Raw genomic sequence first — 13,574 nt, 5'->3', positions numbered from 1 at the left:
CCTAGCCATACTTCGCCCCCACAACAGCTCTTCAAATCCCATCTGCTTTCTGTCTGTTCTCAGATCTACTCTGAAAAAGGTTTGAAATACTTATGTCTGGGTTCCTACACCGTTCTCAATTTGTATTCTTTCTCTCCATCTCTCCCTGACAGGTCATCAGTAGCCCACGCTGGCCCTAAACTCTCTGTAGCTGAGCAGGATGCTGACCTTCTGATTTTCTTGCCTCTCCCCTCACGCTTAGATTACAGACATGCATCACAACCAGTCTTCATGGTCCACAGACTGAACCTAGTATGTCCTAGGCAAACTGAGCTACAGCCCCTCCAAATAAAAACTAAGAATTGCTGGATACAGTAGCACATGCATTTAACCTCAGCACTTAGGAGGCAGAGGCAGGGGCTGGAGAGATGGCTCAGTGGGTTAAGAGGACTGACTGCTCTTCCAGAGGTCCTGAGTTCAAATCCCGGCAACCACATGGGGGCTCACAACCACTGTAATGGCATCCAATACCCTCTTCTGATGTGTCTGTAGAGAGCAATGTTGTATTCATATACATAAAAAAAAATCTTTAAAAAGAAGAAATTCACATGGGCAATACCCAAATGCTCTCACCCACATGTGCTAGCACACTCTGGGGCTCCCCAGCTGCCCCTTGCCTGGTGAGGCCATTGTTCTCTATTCAGCTATGGACATCTCTGATTTTGTTGAGGTGATCCCTGTGTTCACCTGAATGACATCCTGAATGCATCTTCTCTCCTGGAAATGGGCTCCTTTGTGGGAATGAAGAACCTGGACCCAGATCAGACCAGAGGTCACAGGGCATTGGCCAAGATATGCAAATCTCCTGAGGCACATCTGGTGACTGGAGGTTCTATCACAGGGTGAAGACCCACAAAAGCATTCTGAAAACTCAGTGACATCTCTGGAGCATCATGAGGACAGGTCTAGAGTTTACAGACAACCCCTCTTGAGACCTCATAACCAAATTAGAAACAGATACACAAGAGTTCCTTCGTGAGACCATTAACAGTGGATCAAGGTGAAGGCTCAGGGGCTTCTGAATCATTCAGACTGTGAACAATGAACACATGCTTGTTGAGACACGAAGCTATTGTTAATATTACCAGACAGCTAAAGGTAATAATCCTCACAGGCCCATGACTGTCAATGTACTGTATACATTTGAACATCTATTCTGCAGTTAAGAATGTTTGCTCTGCAGCCTTTAGGATGTGTTCTTAAGCCAAAGTCATTGGTAATACTGTACAATTTTTATCATTTATTTAAAGATTTATTTTTATTTTTAATTATGTTGGGGGGCGCTATGCATATGAATGCTGGTGCCTGCAGGAGTCAGAGGCAGCTGTTAGCTACCAGATACCAGACATGGAAGTTGGAAATCAACATGGGGCTCTGCAAAGGCAGCAAGAACTCTCAATGACAGAGCTTTCTCTCCAGCCTCATCTGATTTTTTCAAAAATTATGTTTTAACAATTTTGAAAAAGGCATTGGTGTCTTTATCCAAAATAGAATTTTTAATTTTTCCTTTAATTCTGTCAAGTTTTGAGCCATACATCTGCAAGTTCTGGTACCAGGCACATACCCATTTCTGCCTAATACATTCCTGGTGATTTTATTATCATTGTGAAATATTTGAAAATACCTTTCCCTTATTTTAGCAGATTTTAATTGTTTTTGATTTTGTTTTTTTCATGACAGGGTTACTCTTGTGTAGCCCTAACCATCCTAGAATGCTATATGTAGACCAGGCTGGCCTACAGAGTCAGAGATCTACCTGCCTCTGCCTCCTGATAGCTGGGATTAAAGACATGTGCCACACTGCCTGGCTCGTATTCACGTTAATCTTTATCATACCATTTTTGCATCCATTTTCCCCAACCTAGGTATATCATTGAATTTAAGTATGTTTTTTAAAGAGTTGCTTCATAATTTATGTGCATACAGTGTATGCCTCTGTGTTATGTGTACATGTGCCTGCCAAAGCCATAAGAGTGTTGGATCTCCGTGAGCTGGATTTACAGACAGTTGTAAGCCAGCTAATGTGGGTGCTTGTAATTATTACATGATTGGATACAAGTATATTAACTCATGTTTTCCTTCCCTTGTCCTGTCCCCTTTAAAAAGAATTGTTTTGTACTGACTTTTTAATTGTTTCAAGAACTTCAGTTTAAAATTTCTGCTTTTACAGCTCTAGAGTACAACTATGCTTGCATAGCTATGGTGGTGGTGGCACATGCCCTTAAATCCAGCACTTGAGAGACAGAGACAGGCAGTCCTGAGTTCAAGGCCAGCCTAGTCTACAGAAGTAATTTTAGGATAGCCAGAGAAACTGTCAAAAAGAAACAAACAAAAACAAAAAACCTCCAAATTTCTGCTCTTACAAAACCTAAAATTCTTCACATTACTGTTGAAATGTTGATATGATTATGTTTTCTATTTCATACCCTTAATGATTCACTTTGCCTATGCTTTCTACCACACGATCCTTCCATGCAGGGTCACAGCAAACACACACCCTATCCTTTATGCTGTTATTCCCATAAGCATTCCTTTCATCCCTTTTATCTAATATGAATCCGTAAGACAAGGTTGTTGAATCATGATTCCAATGGGCCCTGTATAAGGTTAAGAGCATTTACTGCTCTTGCAAGGGACCCAAGTTTGATTCCCAGCACAAACATGGCAGATCACAGCCAATTATAACTCTAGTTCCAGGAGACTAATATCCTCTTCTGACCTCTATGGACATCAAATGTTCAAACATATACATGAAGACAAAACACCCACACACAAAAATAAAACTTTTAATTAATTAAAAAAAAAAGCATCTGTAGATTCCAGGTATTTATCACTTCTGATGGTCTTTTCCTTTCTCTTCACCAGGAGCTTTAACCTGCTTTAACATTTCTTCTTTAAAAAGATTTAAGTTGTGTGTACATGTGTGCAGTGCCTGTGGAGGCCAGGAGAGGGCGCCAGATCCCCTGGAGTTGGTCACAGGCAGTTCCCAGGGAAACCTCAGTAAAAGCAATACAGGATTGCTGAGCCAACTCTCCAGTCCAGTTGTATATTTCATTGATCGTTTTCCAAATTTAGACACTTATTCTTTAAAAAGATTTTATTTCATTATTTATCTCTCTGGGATGTAGTTCAAACAGACCTTTCTTCTTCATCATCTTCTAATTGGTAAATGATCCCCATTAATCTATGTTCAGTTCATCTTTGTTCTATGTATCCATTCAGAAATCACGGCCAACCAAAGAACTTGAATTTCAATTATATTTTAGTTGTAGAGTTTCCCCGGTATTTTATTATTTATTTATCTATTTATGTCTCTACTTCATTCCTGAGATTTCCAATGTTTTGACTGACAATGAGCATATATTCTTTCTCCCTTTCTTTTTTTCTTTCTTTCCCACCCAGTTTTTGTTTCGTGGAGACAGAGTCTCGCTATGCAGCCCTGGAACTCACTATGTAGACCAGACTAGCCGTGAGTGCCTCCCATCACATTCTGCTCACATATTCCTTATTGATTGACAGTGTGTCCCACTTCCCTTGCTCTTTACAGACCAGGTGACTACATGCTGTACCGTGGACATTGTAAGCTGAGTTACAGAGACTCTGGGTTGTTTTTTTCTGTGTTTATCTATCTTGTTTAGACACTCACTCTCTGCTCAGATCTTCTGACACCAGCTGAGAGGCCAACTCTTTCTCTTCCAGAATCCCCACCACTGCCAGGCTTCCTGCCAATCTCTCATTTCTCCACCAGAGTCCAACCCCTGCTCCAGGTTTTCAGGCTGTGGAGACCACCAACCCCTGCCTCAGGTTGTAATTCTCCCTGGCTGACTAATTCCTCTAAGGGAACCCCGCCACACCACTGGGTCTCTCCCATGTAGCTCCAACCCAGTGCGCCCCGCTCTGCTCACTTGATACTCAGAGCTCCTTTTTCTACTGTAACCAGAGATTATGCTGGTTATTATCTGCTAACGGATTTAGAGAATTAAAATGCTATCAAATTCTGGGGGCAGAACTCAATAGTAAATCTATAACTACAACTGTCTTTAATTTTGCAAATTCATTGATTCAGATACCAAGAAAATAATCAGCCACTTACCCTGTAAGGATCTCACTGTGTACCAAAATTTGCTACTATCACTCAGATTTTCATTTAATCAAAGTTCAAGAAAGAAACTAAGCAATACTGTTTCCTTAAACCCCAAGCTCATGCATTGTTATTTACCTGGCTCCCAAGATGTCTTTCTTGGCCAGGCCTATGCCAGCTATAACCTTCACTCTCACAACTCGTGTGTCATCCTAAAATACAAAAAGGTGTTTTATTTTCATGTCATTACAAGCTATCTAATACAATAGTCACGAGAATACTAAATTCAAAGGAATATTTAAAAGTAAGTAATCTGATTGAAAGCTATATAGAAGAAAATAAAGACAAAATTTACAATTTTTAGATACATTTAATCACACACACAAAAACCAAAGAACTAAAGTCAAGTTATTACACATAGTAATTTAGCTTTCTTTCTTTTTTTTTTTTTTTTTTTTTTTTTAAGATTTTATTTATTATTATAGTAAGTACACTGTAGCTATCTTCAGACACACCAGAAGAGGGAGTCAGATCTTGTTACAGATGGTTGTGAGCCACCATGTGGTTGCTGGGATTTGAACTCTGGACCTTCGGAAGAGCAGTCGGGTGCTCTTACCCACTGAGCCATCTCACCAGCCCCCTAATTTAGCTTTCTTATAATAAACTTTTAATGACAAATTATAACTAAGGAAGTTACCACTGTTGCTGTGTTCATACCATGAAATCAAAAGCTCATAGTCATTTGTAATAACTACAAAGAAAAGGTAGTTTTTAAGTACCATTAAACAGTTTATAAATAACAGTGAACACACTATGATATGTCAAATACCAATGATCTTGCATGTCAACAGTGGAATGAGGTCTCATGGGAGAATTTCCTTGTCTTAAAAGAGATATATCATCTGAGGGTAGCTGGGGGGAGAAGTTGGCAGGGTAAATATGATCACATTACATTGTCTATGGCTAGGTGTGGTGATAAGCCACTTTAACCCCTTGGAGCCAGCACTAGAACAATTCAAGACCAGCGTGGTTTACATAGCAAGTTCCAGGCTAGTCAGGGCTATTATGAGATCCTGCCTCAAAGGAAATTCATTAATTTGGGGGGTTGAGAAATAGCTCAGCAGTTTAAAGCATTAGCTGTTCTTCCAAAGGATCTGGATTCAATTCCTAGCACCTACACGGGGGCTCACAACCATCTCTAAGTCCAGGTCTAAGGTCTGAAGAGGCCCTCTTCCAGTCTCTATGGACACTAGGAATACACACCATATAAAGGCATACATACAAACAAAACACCCATACGCATAAATAAGAATTTAAAAACATACGTTGTGGAGCTCCAGGTACGGATCAGCAGTGAACAGCACGTGCTCCTCTTCCAGGGAATTCGGATTCAACTCCCAGCATCCACATGGAGGCTCACAAGTATCTGTAACATCACTTCCGGGGGATCCGCCACCATCTTCTGTCTTATCCAGGCAAAACTCCCATACCCATAATTTAAAAAAATAAATACATTGTTGTGAAATTCTCAACAAAATAATAAAAATATTATACTTTCTAAAGTGATGAATAACAAAGTATTCAGCAGAAAATGGCACAAATTCTGTAACTTATTCTCAAGTGGCTCAGCAAATAAAAAGTTGGATGTGAGTCTGTGCAAATGTAGGTAATGTCTCCAAGCTGTGGACTACACTGTTGTACGCACTCTTAACCTACAGATTATAAATCGTTTAAATCAAAAAAGGGTAGGTATTCTGGATTCATTTCAGATACTGGGGAAAATATTCCAATAAAAAGCAACCTTGGGGATTTGGCTTAAAAACATTCAGTCCGCCAGGCGGCGCACTTAATCCCAGCACTTGGGAGGCAGAGGCAGGTGGATTTGAGTTCCAGGACAGCTGGGGCTATACAGGGAAATCAAGGCAAGAATTGAAGCAGCTCTCATATATACTCAGTCACGAGCAGAGGCTTGCTGCCCATCAGTCAGCTTTCCTCTTACATTGTTTGGAACCCCTGCCTAAAATGTCTGTAAGACAGTTCAGTATAATGCAAGCTTCCGTAAACTCAGTGCACAGCCTGGTAATACTGTGTTCATTCTCTTTTTATAGACTCATGCTAACTGTGCTGGCTAGTTATATGTGAACTTGACACAGCTATTGTCATGAGAGAAGGAACCTCAATATAGGCAGAAAATGTCCCAAGACTGGACTGTAAACTAGTATTTGTAATTAGTGATTGATGTGAGAGGGCCAGGCAACCTCTATGCTGGTAGACTTGGGTGCTTTAAGGCAGGCTGAGCAAGCAATGAATGACGAGCCAGTAAGTGGGCTCTACAGTAGCTTCTGCCTCCAGGTACCTGCAAAACCTAGAGTTCCTGCTCTAAATCCTTCAATGATGGACCACAATGTGGCCAATGTAAGCTAAGTAAAGCCCTTCCTCCCCACCTCACTGTTGGTCATAGTGTCTCTCAGACAATAAGACACTAAGACAGGTGAGAATAAGTTACTTGAGCTGAGTGCCACTCACAATAAACTGGGTCTTCTTATATGAAGTAACCATCAAGACAACCCCCACGGGCTGGTGAGATGGCTCAGTGGGTAAGAGTACCCGACTGCTCTTCCGAAGGTCAGGAGTTCAAATCCCAGCAACCACATGGTGGCTCACAACCATCTGTAACAAGATCTGACTCCCTCTTCTGGAGTGTCTGAAGACAGCTACAGTGTACTTACATTAATAAAATAAATAAATCTAAAAAAAAAAAAAAAAAGACAACCCCCACACATCTGTTCACAGACCAACCTGATTCAGATAATTCCTCATTAAGAGCCTTCCCCTACTATTTGTACATAGTTTTAATGCCAGCACTCAGGAGTTAGAAGCCAGCAGATAGATCTCTGGACTATATAATGAGTTCCAAGGTAGCCGGTGCTACACAGTAGGATCCTGTCTCAATATACATATTTTTCCACATACATATGTTTAAAATTGTACAAGATACAGAAACAAAATAAACAAACTTCAACTGATAATATTAAAAACACTGTTGAAGGACATTAGAGAACTAATAAATGAAGACATTCTCTGTGCTTGTTGATGAAAAATTTTAATAAGTTGCCTATTTTCTCCAAAGTAATATATAAATCCAATATAATTCCAACCTCCAACTCCTTATATTTTTGTGGTCTTATTAAATGACTAGAGTCCATATTGAAATGTAAAAAGACAACATTAACAATGGCACCCAATTACTATCTTACACAACAAGCATAAGAAACAAAATTCGGGCTGGAGAGATGGCTCAGCGGGTAAGAGCACCCGACTGCCCTTCCAAAGGTCCGGAGTTCAAATCCCAGCAACCACATGGTGGCTCACAACCATCCGTAACGAGATCTGACTCCCTCTTCTGGAGTGTCTGAAGACAGCTACAGTGTACTTACATATAATAAATAAATCTTAAAAAAAAAGAAAGAAAGAAACAAAATTCACTGGGTGACAGTAGTTCAGAGAGAAACTCTGTCTTGAAAAAATAAAATTAAAAAAAGTTCACAAGAAGCCGGGCGGTGGTGGCGCACGCCTTTAATCCCAGCACTTAGGATACAGAGGTAGGCAGATTTTTGAGTTTGAGGCCAGCCTGGTCTACAAAGTGAGTTCCAGGATAGCCAGGGCTACACAGAGGAAAAACCTGTCTTAAATAAATAAATAATAAATGTTCACAAGAGTGTGTCAGCAAAATGGCTCCATGTCCCTTCCCCCCACACCTCCCCACCCGCACTTGCTGACAAGTCTGGTGACTCAAGTTCAATTCCTGAGACCCACATGATAGACAGAGGATTCCTAAAAGCTGCTTCTAACTTCCATTCATGCACCATGGCACACGAATACATACACATGCGTGCGCACAAACAAGTAAATAAATGTAATTTGTTAAATCTCAGAAAGATTTTCAGAAGAATTCCTTAATATTTCTATGAATTTAAGTAGGAAAGATTCAGGGCTAGGGACATAGCTAAGTTAGTAGAGTATATGCCCACATACAGGATGCTCTGCATTCATACATGTAGCCAGGAGCATCTTGAACCTTAACCCCACCCCTCCATTTCCAGATACGGGATTCCGGTATGCACCACCACACCCATAAACCCAGTGCTCTTGCTAGACAAGCACTTCACCAACTAAGCTACAAATCCAGCCTCAGACATTGGCACTCTTTTTTGTCATGGTTTCCCTTCATTATTTTTAATTAGATGCTTGTGTCTCTGTGTGTGTGTGTGTGTGTGCGTGTGCATCTGTGTGTGGGGCTCTGTGGAGGCCAGCAGAGTGAGGGGATCCTCCAAGTTCAAGTAACAGGCTTGTGTGTGTGCTGCCTAGTGAGTGCTAGAAACTGAACTCAGGTCTTCTACACAAACAGTAAGCGCTCCTAACTACTGAGGCTTCTCTGCAGTCATCAAAACTGTAGAAAAAATTGTAGAAAAATTCAACCTGCATACATGTATGCTTATCAGCAGAAAAAGCCAAAGCGATACCCCTCTTTTTTATCCCCCCCCATCTTCAGTGAGTGCATCTTAATAGGAAACCTACTTCTCACAACTCTAACTGGGAAAAGTCTCCAGCCTCCCAGCCTCTAAAGAGTGGGCAGTGCCTGGCTGATAAGATGGCTCAGTGGGTAAGAGCACCCGACTGCTCTTCCGGAGGTCCAGAGTTCAAATCCCAGCAACCACATGGTGGCTCACAACCACCCGTAATGAGATCTGATGCCCTCTTCTGGTGCGTCTGAAGACAGCTACAGTGTACTTACATATAATAAATAAATAAATAAATCTTTAAAAAAAAAAAAAAAAAAAAAAAAAGAGTCGGCAGTGCCCTGGGAGGACAACAGGTAATAACCCCCAGGCCCACATCCTTCCTCTCATCCTTTCTTTCATCTTTCTCTGGGGACAATGCCTAGCACCTCTAATCTCACAGCAAGCAGGCAGGCAGCTCTCTGAGTTCCCGGCCAGCCTGATCTACAGAGTTCTCCAGGTTATACAGCGAGACCCTGTTTCAAAAAAAGCAAAAGGAATGAGTTATTTTCTGTAGTTAATCCTAAGTGGCCACCAGAGCAAACCATGTAAATTATATTACACTTCTTCATTTAGCTAATGTCCTAATAGTAAAATTTCTGCAAACAGAATCTCTTTCCATAGGCTATACATAAAAGAACTAAAACTCAAGCCGGGCGTGGTGGCACACGCCTTTAATCCCAGGACTCGGGAGACAGAGGCAGGCGGATTTCTGAGTTCGAGGCCAGCCTGGTCTACAGAGTGAGTTCAAAGACAGCCAGGGCTACACAGAGAAACCCTGTCTCAAAAAAACCAAAAAAAAAAAAAACCCAAAAAACTAAAACTCATCCAAAAGGGGGCAGGTATTAGATCCAATTTCAGCATGCTTTAATACCCTCCGTCACATCACCCAGTGAGTCCTAATCGCTCTGTAAGATTAAGCCACAATTCTCTACATTCTGTGCCATTTCTATTCATCTTTCTCCTTGTTTCAGATTTGTTTGAATCCATTTCCTTCTTTTGGAGACAGGCGCTCACAGCACAGCTCTGGTTGGTCTTAGTCAGGCGCTCATGCCTCTGGCCCTCCGTTTCCACTTGCCATGACAGATGTGTGCTCTGACGTACTGCTACATGACCTTTGACCTTTTTTTTTCCCCCCTCTGAGAGGTCTCATTATGTAACCCTAGCTGTTCAGGACCTTGCTATGTAGATGATACTGACCTCGAACTCACAGAATTCCTCTTGCCTGTCTCCCAGGTGCTGGTATTAAAAGCATGGGCTAACACATCCGTTGTACGCAATGCAGGATATTCAACCATGGCTTCAGACACACTAGGCAAGCACTCAACCAACTAAACCACACCCCAGTCCAAACACTTTTAATCAACAGCAGCAGGCTGCCTACTCTGACTAGTCTGAGCTCAAGAGATGACACAGCCGCCATGTTTCCATCTTTAAATAAAGAACAAAATGTGTATGGGGGTGGGGGGTGTTGTGGTATGTATGTATGTGTGTGTGATGTGTACGTGTGTAGTAGTGTTCGTGGTGTGGGGGGGGGGGCATGTGGTATTTGGGTGTGTGTGGGGTGGGCTGTGTTCCAAGCTGCCATTTGGTTCTGTGATAAACCAGAAAATAAATAAATAAATAAATGCCCAATGAGAGGAATGAGCTTCCAGCTGCAACCAGCAAACGAGCCATTTCTAGCTTGTTCACCAGACAGTGAGCTCCTTGGAGGCTGGTCTTTTATCCTCTGTATCCCTGGTGCTTGGCACACGGCACACAGAACATTAATGAACGTCTGCTGAGTGAATATTAATAACCCAATTAGCCCCGCAGTGGAAGACGCTCACAACCCTATCTGTCTTCCTGCCTCTCTCCCTTAGTGAGCACAAAGTAGACACAGAAAGAGGGGAGAAAAATTTGAGTCCCAGAACCCACATCTAAACCTTTATCATGGGAATGTAACAGGCCCCGGATCATAAGCTCTTCAGAAGTATAGATCCTTCACTAAGTTCAGTTAGTCCTTACTACAGAGGGAGCTCCGAGCCCCAGCTGCTGCTGCGCACCCACTAGCGGCCACACAGATCTTTCTTTATTTCAGCTGGGCAGATGAAAAGGACAATCTGGAAAACAGATACTGGGCCAAGAGGGAGAAAAGAGACAGAGAAAGATAACTTTAACATTATTTAGTCTGTGACCAGCTAGCTCTGCTGGAAGAGGTAGCTGGACGAGCCAGCCAGAAGCCCAAGGCCAGAGTAGGATACCAACTTGAGATCTTCCAAATTGAGTGGGTATGCAGCAGGCAGGGTAGAGGAAAGGCATCCTAGCCACAGGGCAACAGTAACTCCTGACTCCTATGAAATAGTGGGCACTGCGCAGACCGTCACCCCTGGCTAGAGGAGGGGGAGGGCTGCTTCTGAGTACCTAGAACCTTCTGTATCTGCCTGTTACCATATTCTAAATGTTACCTGAGAACTGGGCTTTTTTCTAAAGGTTGGTTGGTTTGTTTGTTTATTTAGTGTGTGTCTTGCTGCATGTGCTTATGTGCACCATGTCTATAGCTGACTTCCACAGAGGTCAGAAGAGGGCATCATTTCTGAGGACTGTAAACCACCATGTGAGTGCTGGGAACCAAACCTAAGTTCTCTGAAAGACCAAATGCTCTTAACTAAGTCCTCTCTACAGCCCATCTTGTAGCATTCCAAAGTATATAAGCATTCAGCCCACCGTGCATTTAACAGCCCAGCAGAGCTTACAGCTACTGTGACTCAGTACTCTCACTGGCCTTTGCTTTGGCCTCTCTTCCCCAACTGCTCTCCCCAGCTCCAGTAATGTACTCGTGTGTGTGTGTGTGTGTGTGTGTGTGTGTGTGTGAGTGAGAGAGAGAGAGAGAGAGAGAGTGAATGTATGCCATGTGTGCTGGTGCCACAGAGATCCAGAGCTGGAATTACTGTTATGAGGGGCCCCACCATGGGGCTGTACACTGGTCCTTTACAAGAGCTCGGCCACCGAGCCACCTCTTCAGACCCTTTACTAACAACTTTTATAATAGCAACTTTCTAGATTCCCCATGAGATCTCAAGTAACCTCTCTCTAGGCCGGGCTTAGTTCATTTAATATGTCCTCCAGTCCACCAATGTTTAAAAAAAAAAAAAAAAAAAAAAAAAACAGGATTGCCTAAAAAATTAAATTCCAACCACAATACATACACGCACACACAGGCACACACGCACGGGTGTGAACACACAAACGTTTTCAAAATATGTTGCAATAATTATCTTAATGAAGCGCCCACTATAGATAAACAAAAAGCTCTTAGGGAAACGGGGAAAAATTGGAGGGCGCCATTACAATAGTGTTTGGAGGTACCTGAGAAAGGAATAAAAAATTGGGGGGGTTAGGAATTTCTAGCTAATTGAGCCCAATCTTGATAAAATGCACATGTGACCACTAGATTAAGTAACAGAAACCCGGAGATTGGATTCACACAGGCACACACAGGCACACACACAGGCAGGCGCGCACGCGCAGGCGCGCACACACACAATCTGAAAGGGTCACTGTTAAACACTTCGAAGTCTCTAATGCCCCACCCATTTGAGACGACCGCCAGCTCCATCGAAGCCCTCCCTCAAGAGGGCCTCACTTTCAGCGAGCGCGAGGCAAAGTCGCGATTAAGTTGTTCCTCTGTAACAGACGGTTTTGCGTGCCACGAATCCTTGGGCTGCAGTTTTTGAAGCCAACAGCTGCTGGGTGTTCTTTTAAAGTATTTCTCTATTTCTTTTGCCTTCACTTAAAAAAAAATACTAACAAAGGCCTGGAAACAAAGTGTGAACTTTCCACATCCGACGCTGGCCGCGGACTCGAAGGAATCCCACCCTCCCCCCACCCCCCTTCGTTCCCAACCCTGGCCCTCGGGAAGCCATAGTGGCAAAGTCGCTAAGTTCTGTCGGCTCCCGCTGCGGCAGGAGCGGGATGCTGAGTCTCGGGAGGCCGCCCCACCCAAGCCATGGCCCTCCCGGAGAGGGTGAGCGAGCGCGCCCAGGCCGCAGCCAAAGGCCCCCGGAGGCCCCCCGGGGGAGGCCCAAGGCCCCGAGCAGCGAGGCGAGCAAGCGGGGAATCTGCTCCCGCAGAGGCCTCGTGCGCGCCTCTCTCCATCTCCCCCTCACCGCCTGCCCCGCTCCGGAGCGCGGGGCCAAATTCGGGCCCCGATCGCCCGCCACCCCCGCTACCCACCCCGGCCACCCCTCGCCACGATGAACCCCCGCGCGGCACGCAGCCTTCCCGCACCTCGTCCTCCGAGAGTACTGGGGCCTCCGACTCGTCGGCTGCCATGTCCGAGCTCATGCTGGACGAAGCGCCCCTACTAGGCTGCAGCGGCGAGAGAGAGCGAGAGACCGAGAGAGAAGGAGAGAGGAAGAGGAGGAGGAGGCGTCGCTGCGGCGGAGGAGGCCCACTCCGGGAGCGCGCTGGGGTGCAGGGGCGCGCGGCGAGAAGGGGCGGGACCCGCTCTGCGGCTGCGCGCGAGGCTTGGGGGGCTGGGTTGGAGCAAGCGTGGCGGGACTCCAGAAACAAGGAGCTCGTCCGGAGCGCGCGTCGCGGGGCCCGCGGCGGGGGCGGCAGCGCGCGCGCGGGGGTGGGGGGAAGGGCGGGCGAGGTTGGCGGCGGAGGCCCCGCAGCCCCCGGAGGAGGCGGGGGTGGGGTGGAGTGGGGGAAGGGCCGAGAAACGTGGCTCTTCCGCAAAGCCACTACCTTGCGGTTTTGCTCGAACAACAGGTCTCCCTGGGAGCCCGCCACGCGAGCCTGTCGCCTACAGATTAGGCGTTTTAGCTAGCCCCCAACCTAAAGCCACATTTGAAAAGCGTGCTCCTGGCCGATCGGAAGCCGCCCGCCATAGGACCCGGGAAGGAATGCGC

The 13,574-nt window shown here is 44.7% G+C and overlaps 1 protein-coding gene across 1 annotated transcript in view; it reads right to left on the bottom strand.

The window, feature by feature from the left end:
- The window catches only part of Nedd4 (neural precursor cell expressed, developmentally down-regulated 4), an 87,521-nt gene extending 74,290 nt beyond the window's left edge, over window positions 1-13,231 (bottom strand). Inside the window, exons 1-3 of the mRNA NM_010890.4 lie at window positions 12,949-13,231; window positions 5,446-5,610; window positions 4,259-4,332 (exon numbers count right to left, since the gene is read on the bottom strand). Of these exons, the coding sequence (NP_035020.2) occupies window positions 4,259-4,332; window positions 5,446-5,610; window positions 12,949-13,005 (296 nt within the window). The 5' untranslated portion in view covers window positions 13,006-13,231. The remainder of the gene's footprint in view (window positions 1-4,258; window positions 4,333-5,445; window positions 5,611-12,948) is intronic.
- Between the last annotated feature and the right edge of the window lie 343 nt (window positions 13,232-13,574).

The sequence above is a fragment of the Mus musculus genome, chromosome 9 (genome assembly GCF_000001635.26).
Source record: "Mus musculus strain C57BL/6J chromosome 9, GRCm38.p6 C57BL/6J".
Classification (NCBI taxonomy): Eukaryota; Metazoa; Chordata; class Mammalia; order Rodentia; family Muridae; genus Mus; species Mus musculus.
The sequence above is the reverse complement of the archived record's forward strand: the minus strand, read 5'-3'. Positions and strand labels throughout refer to the sequence as shown.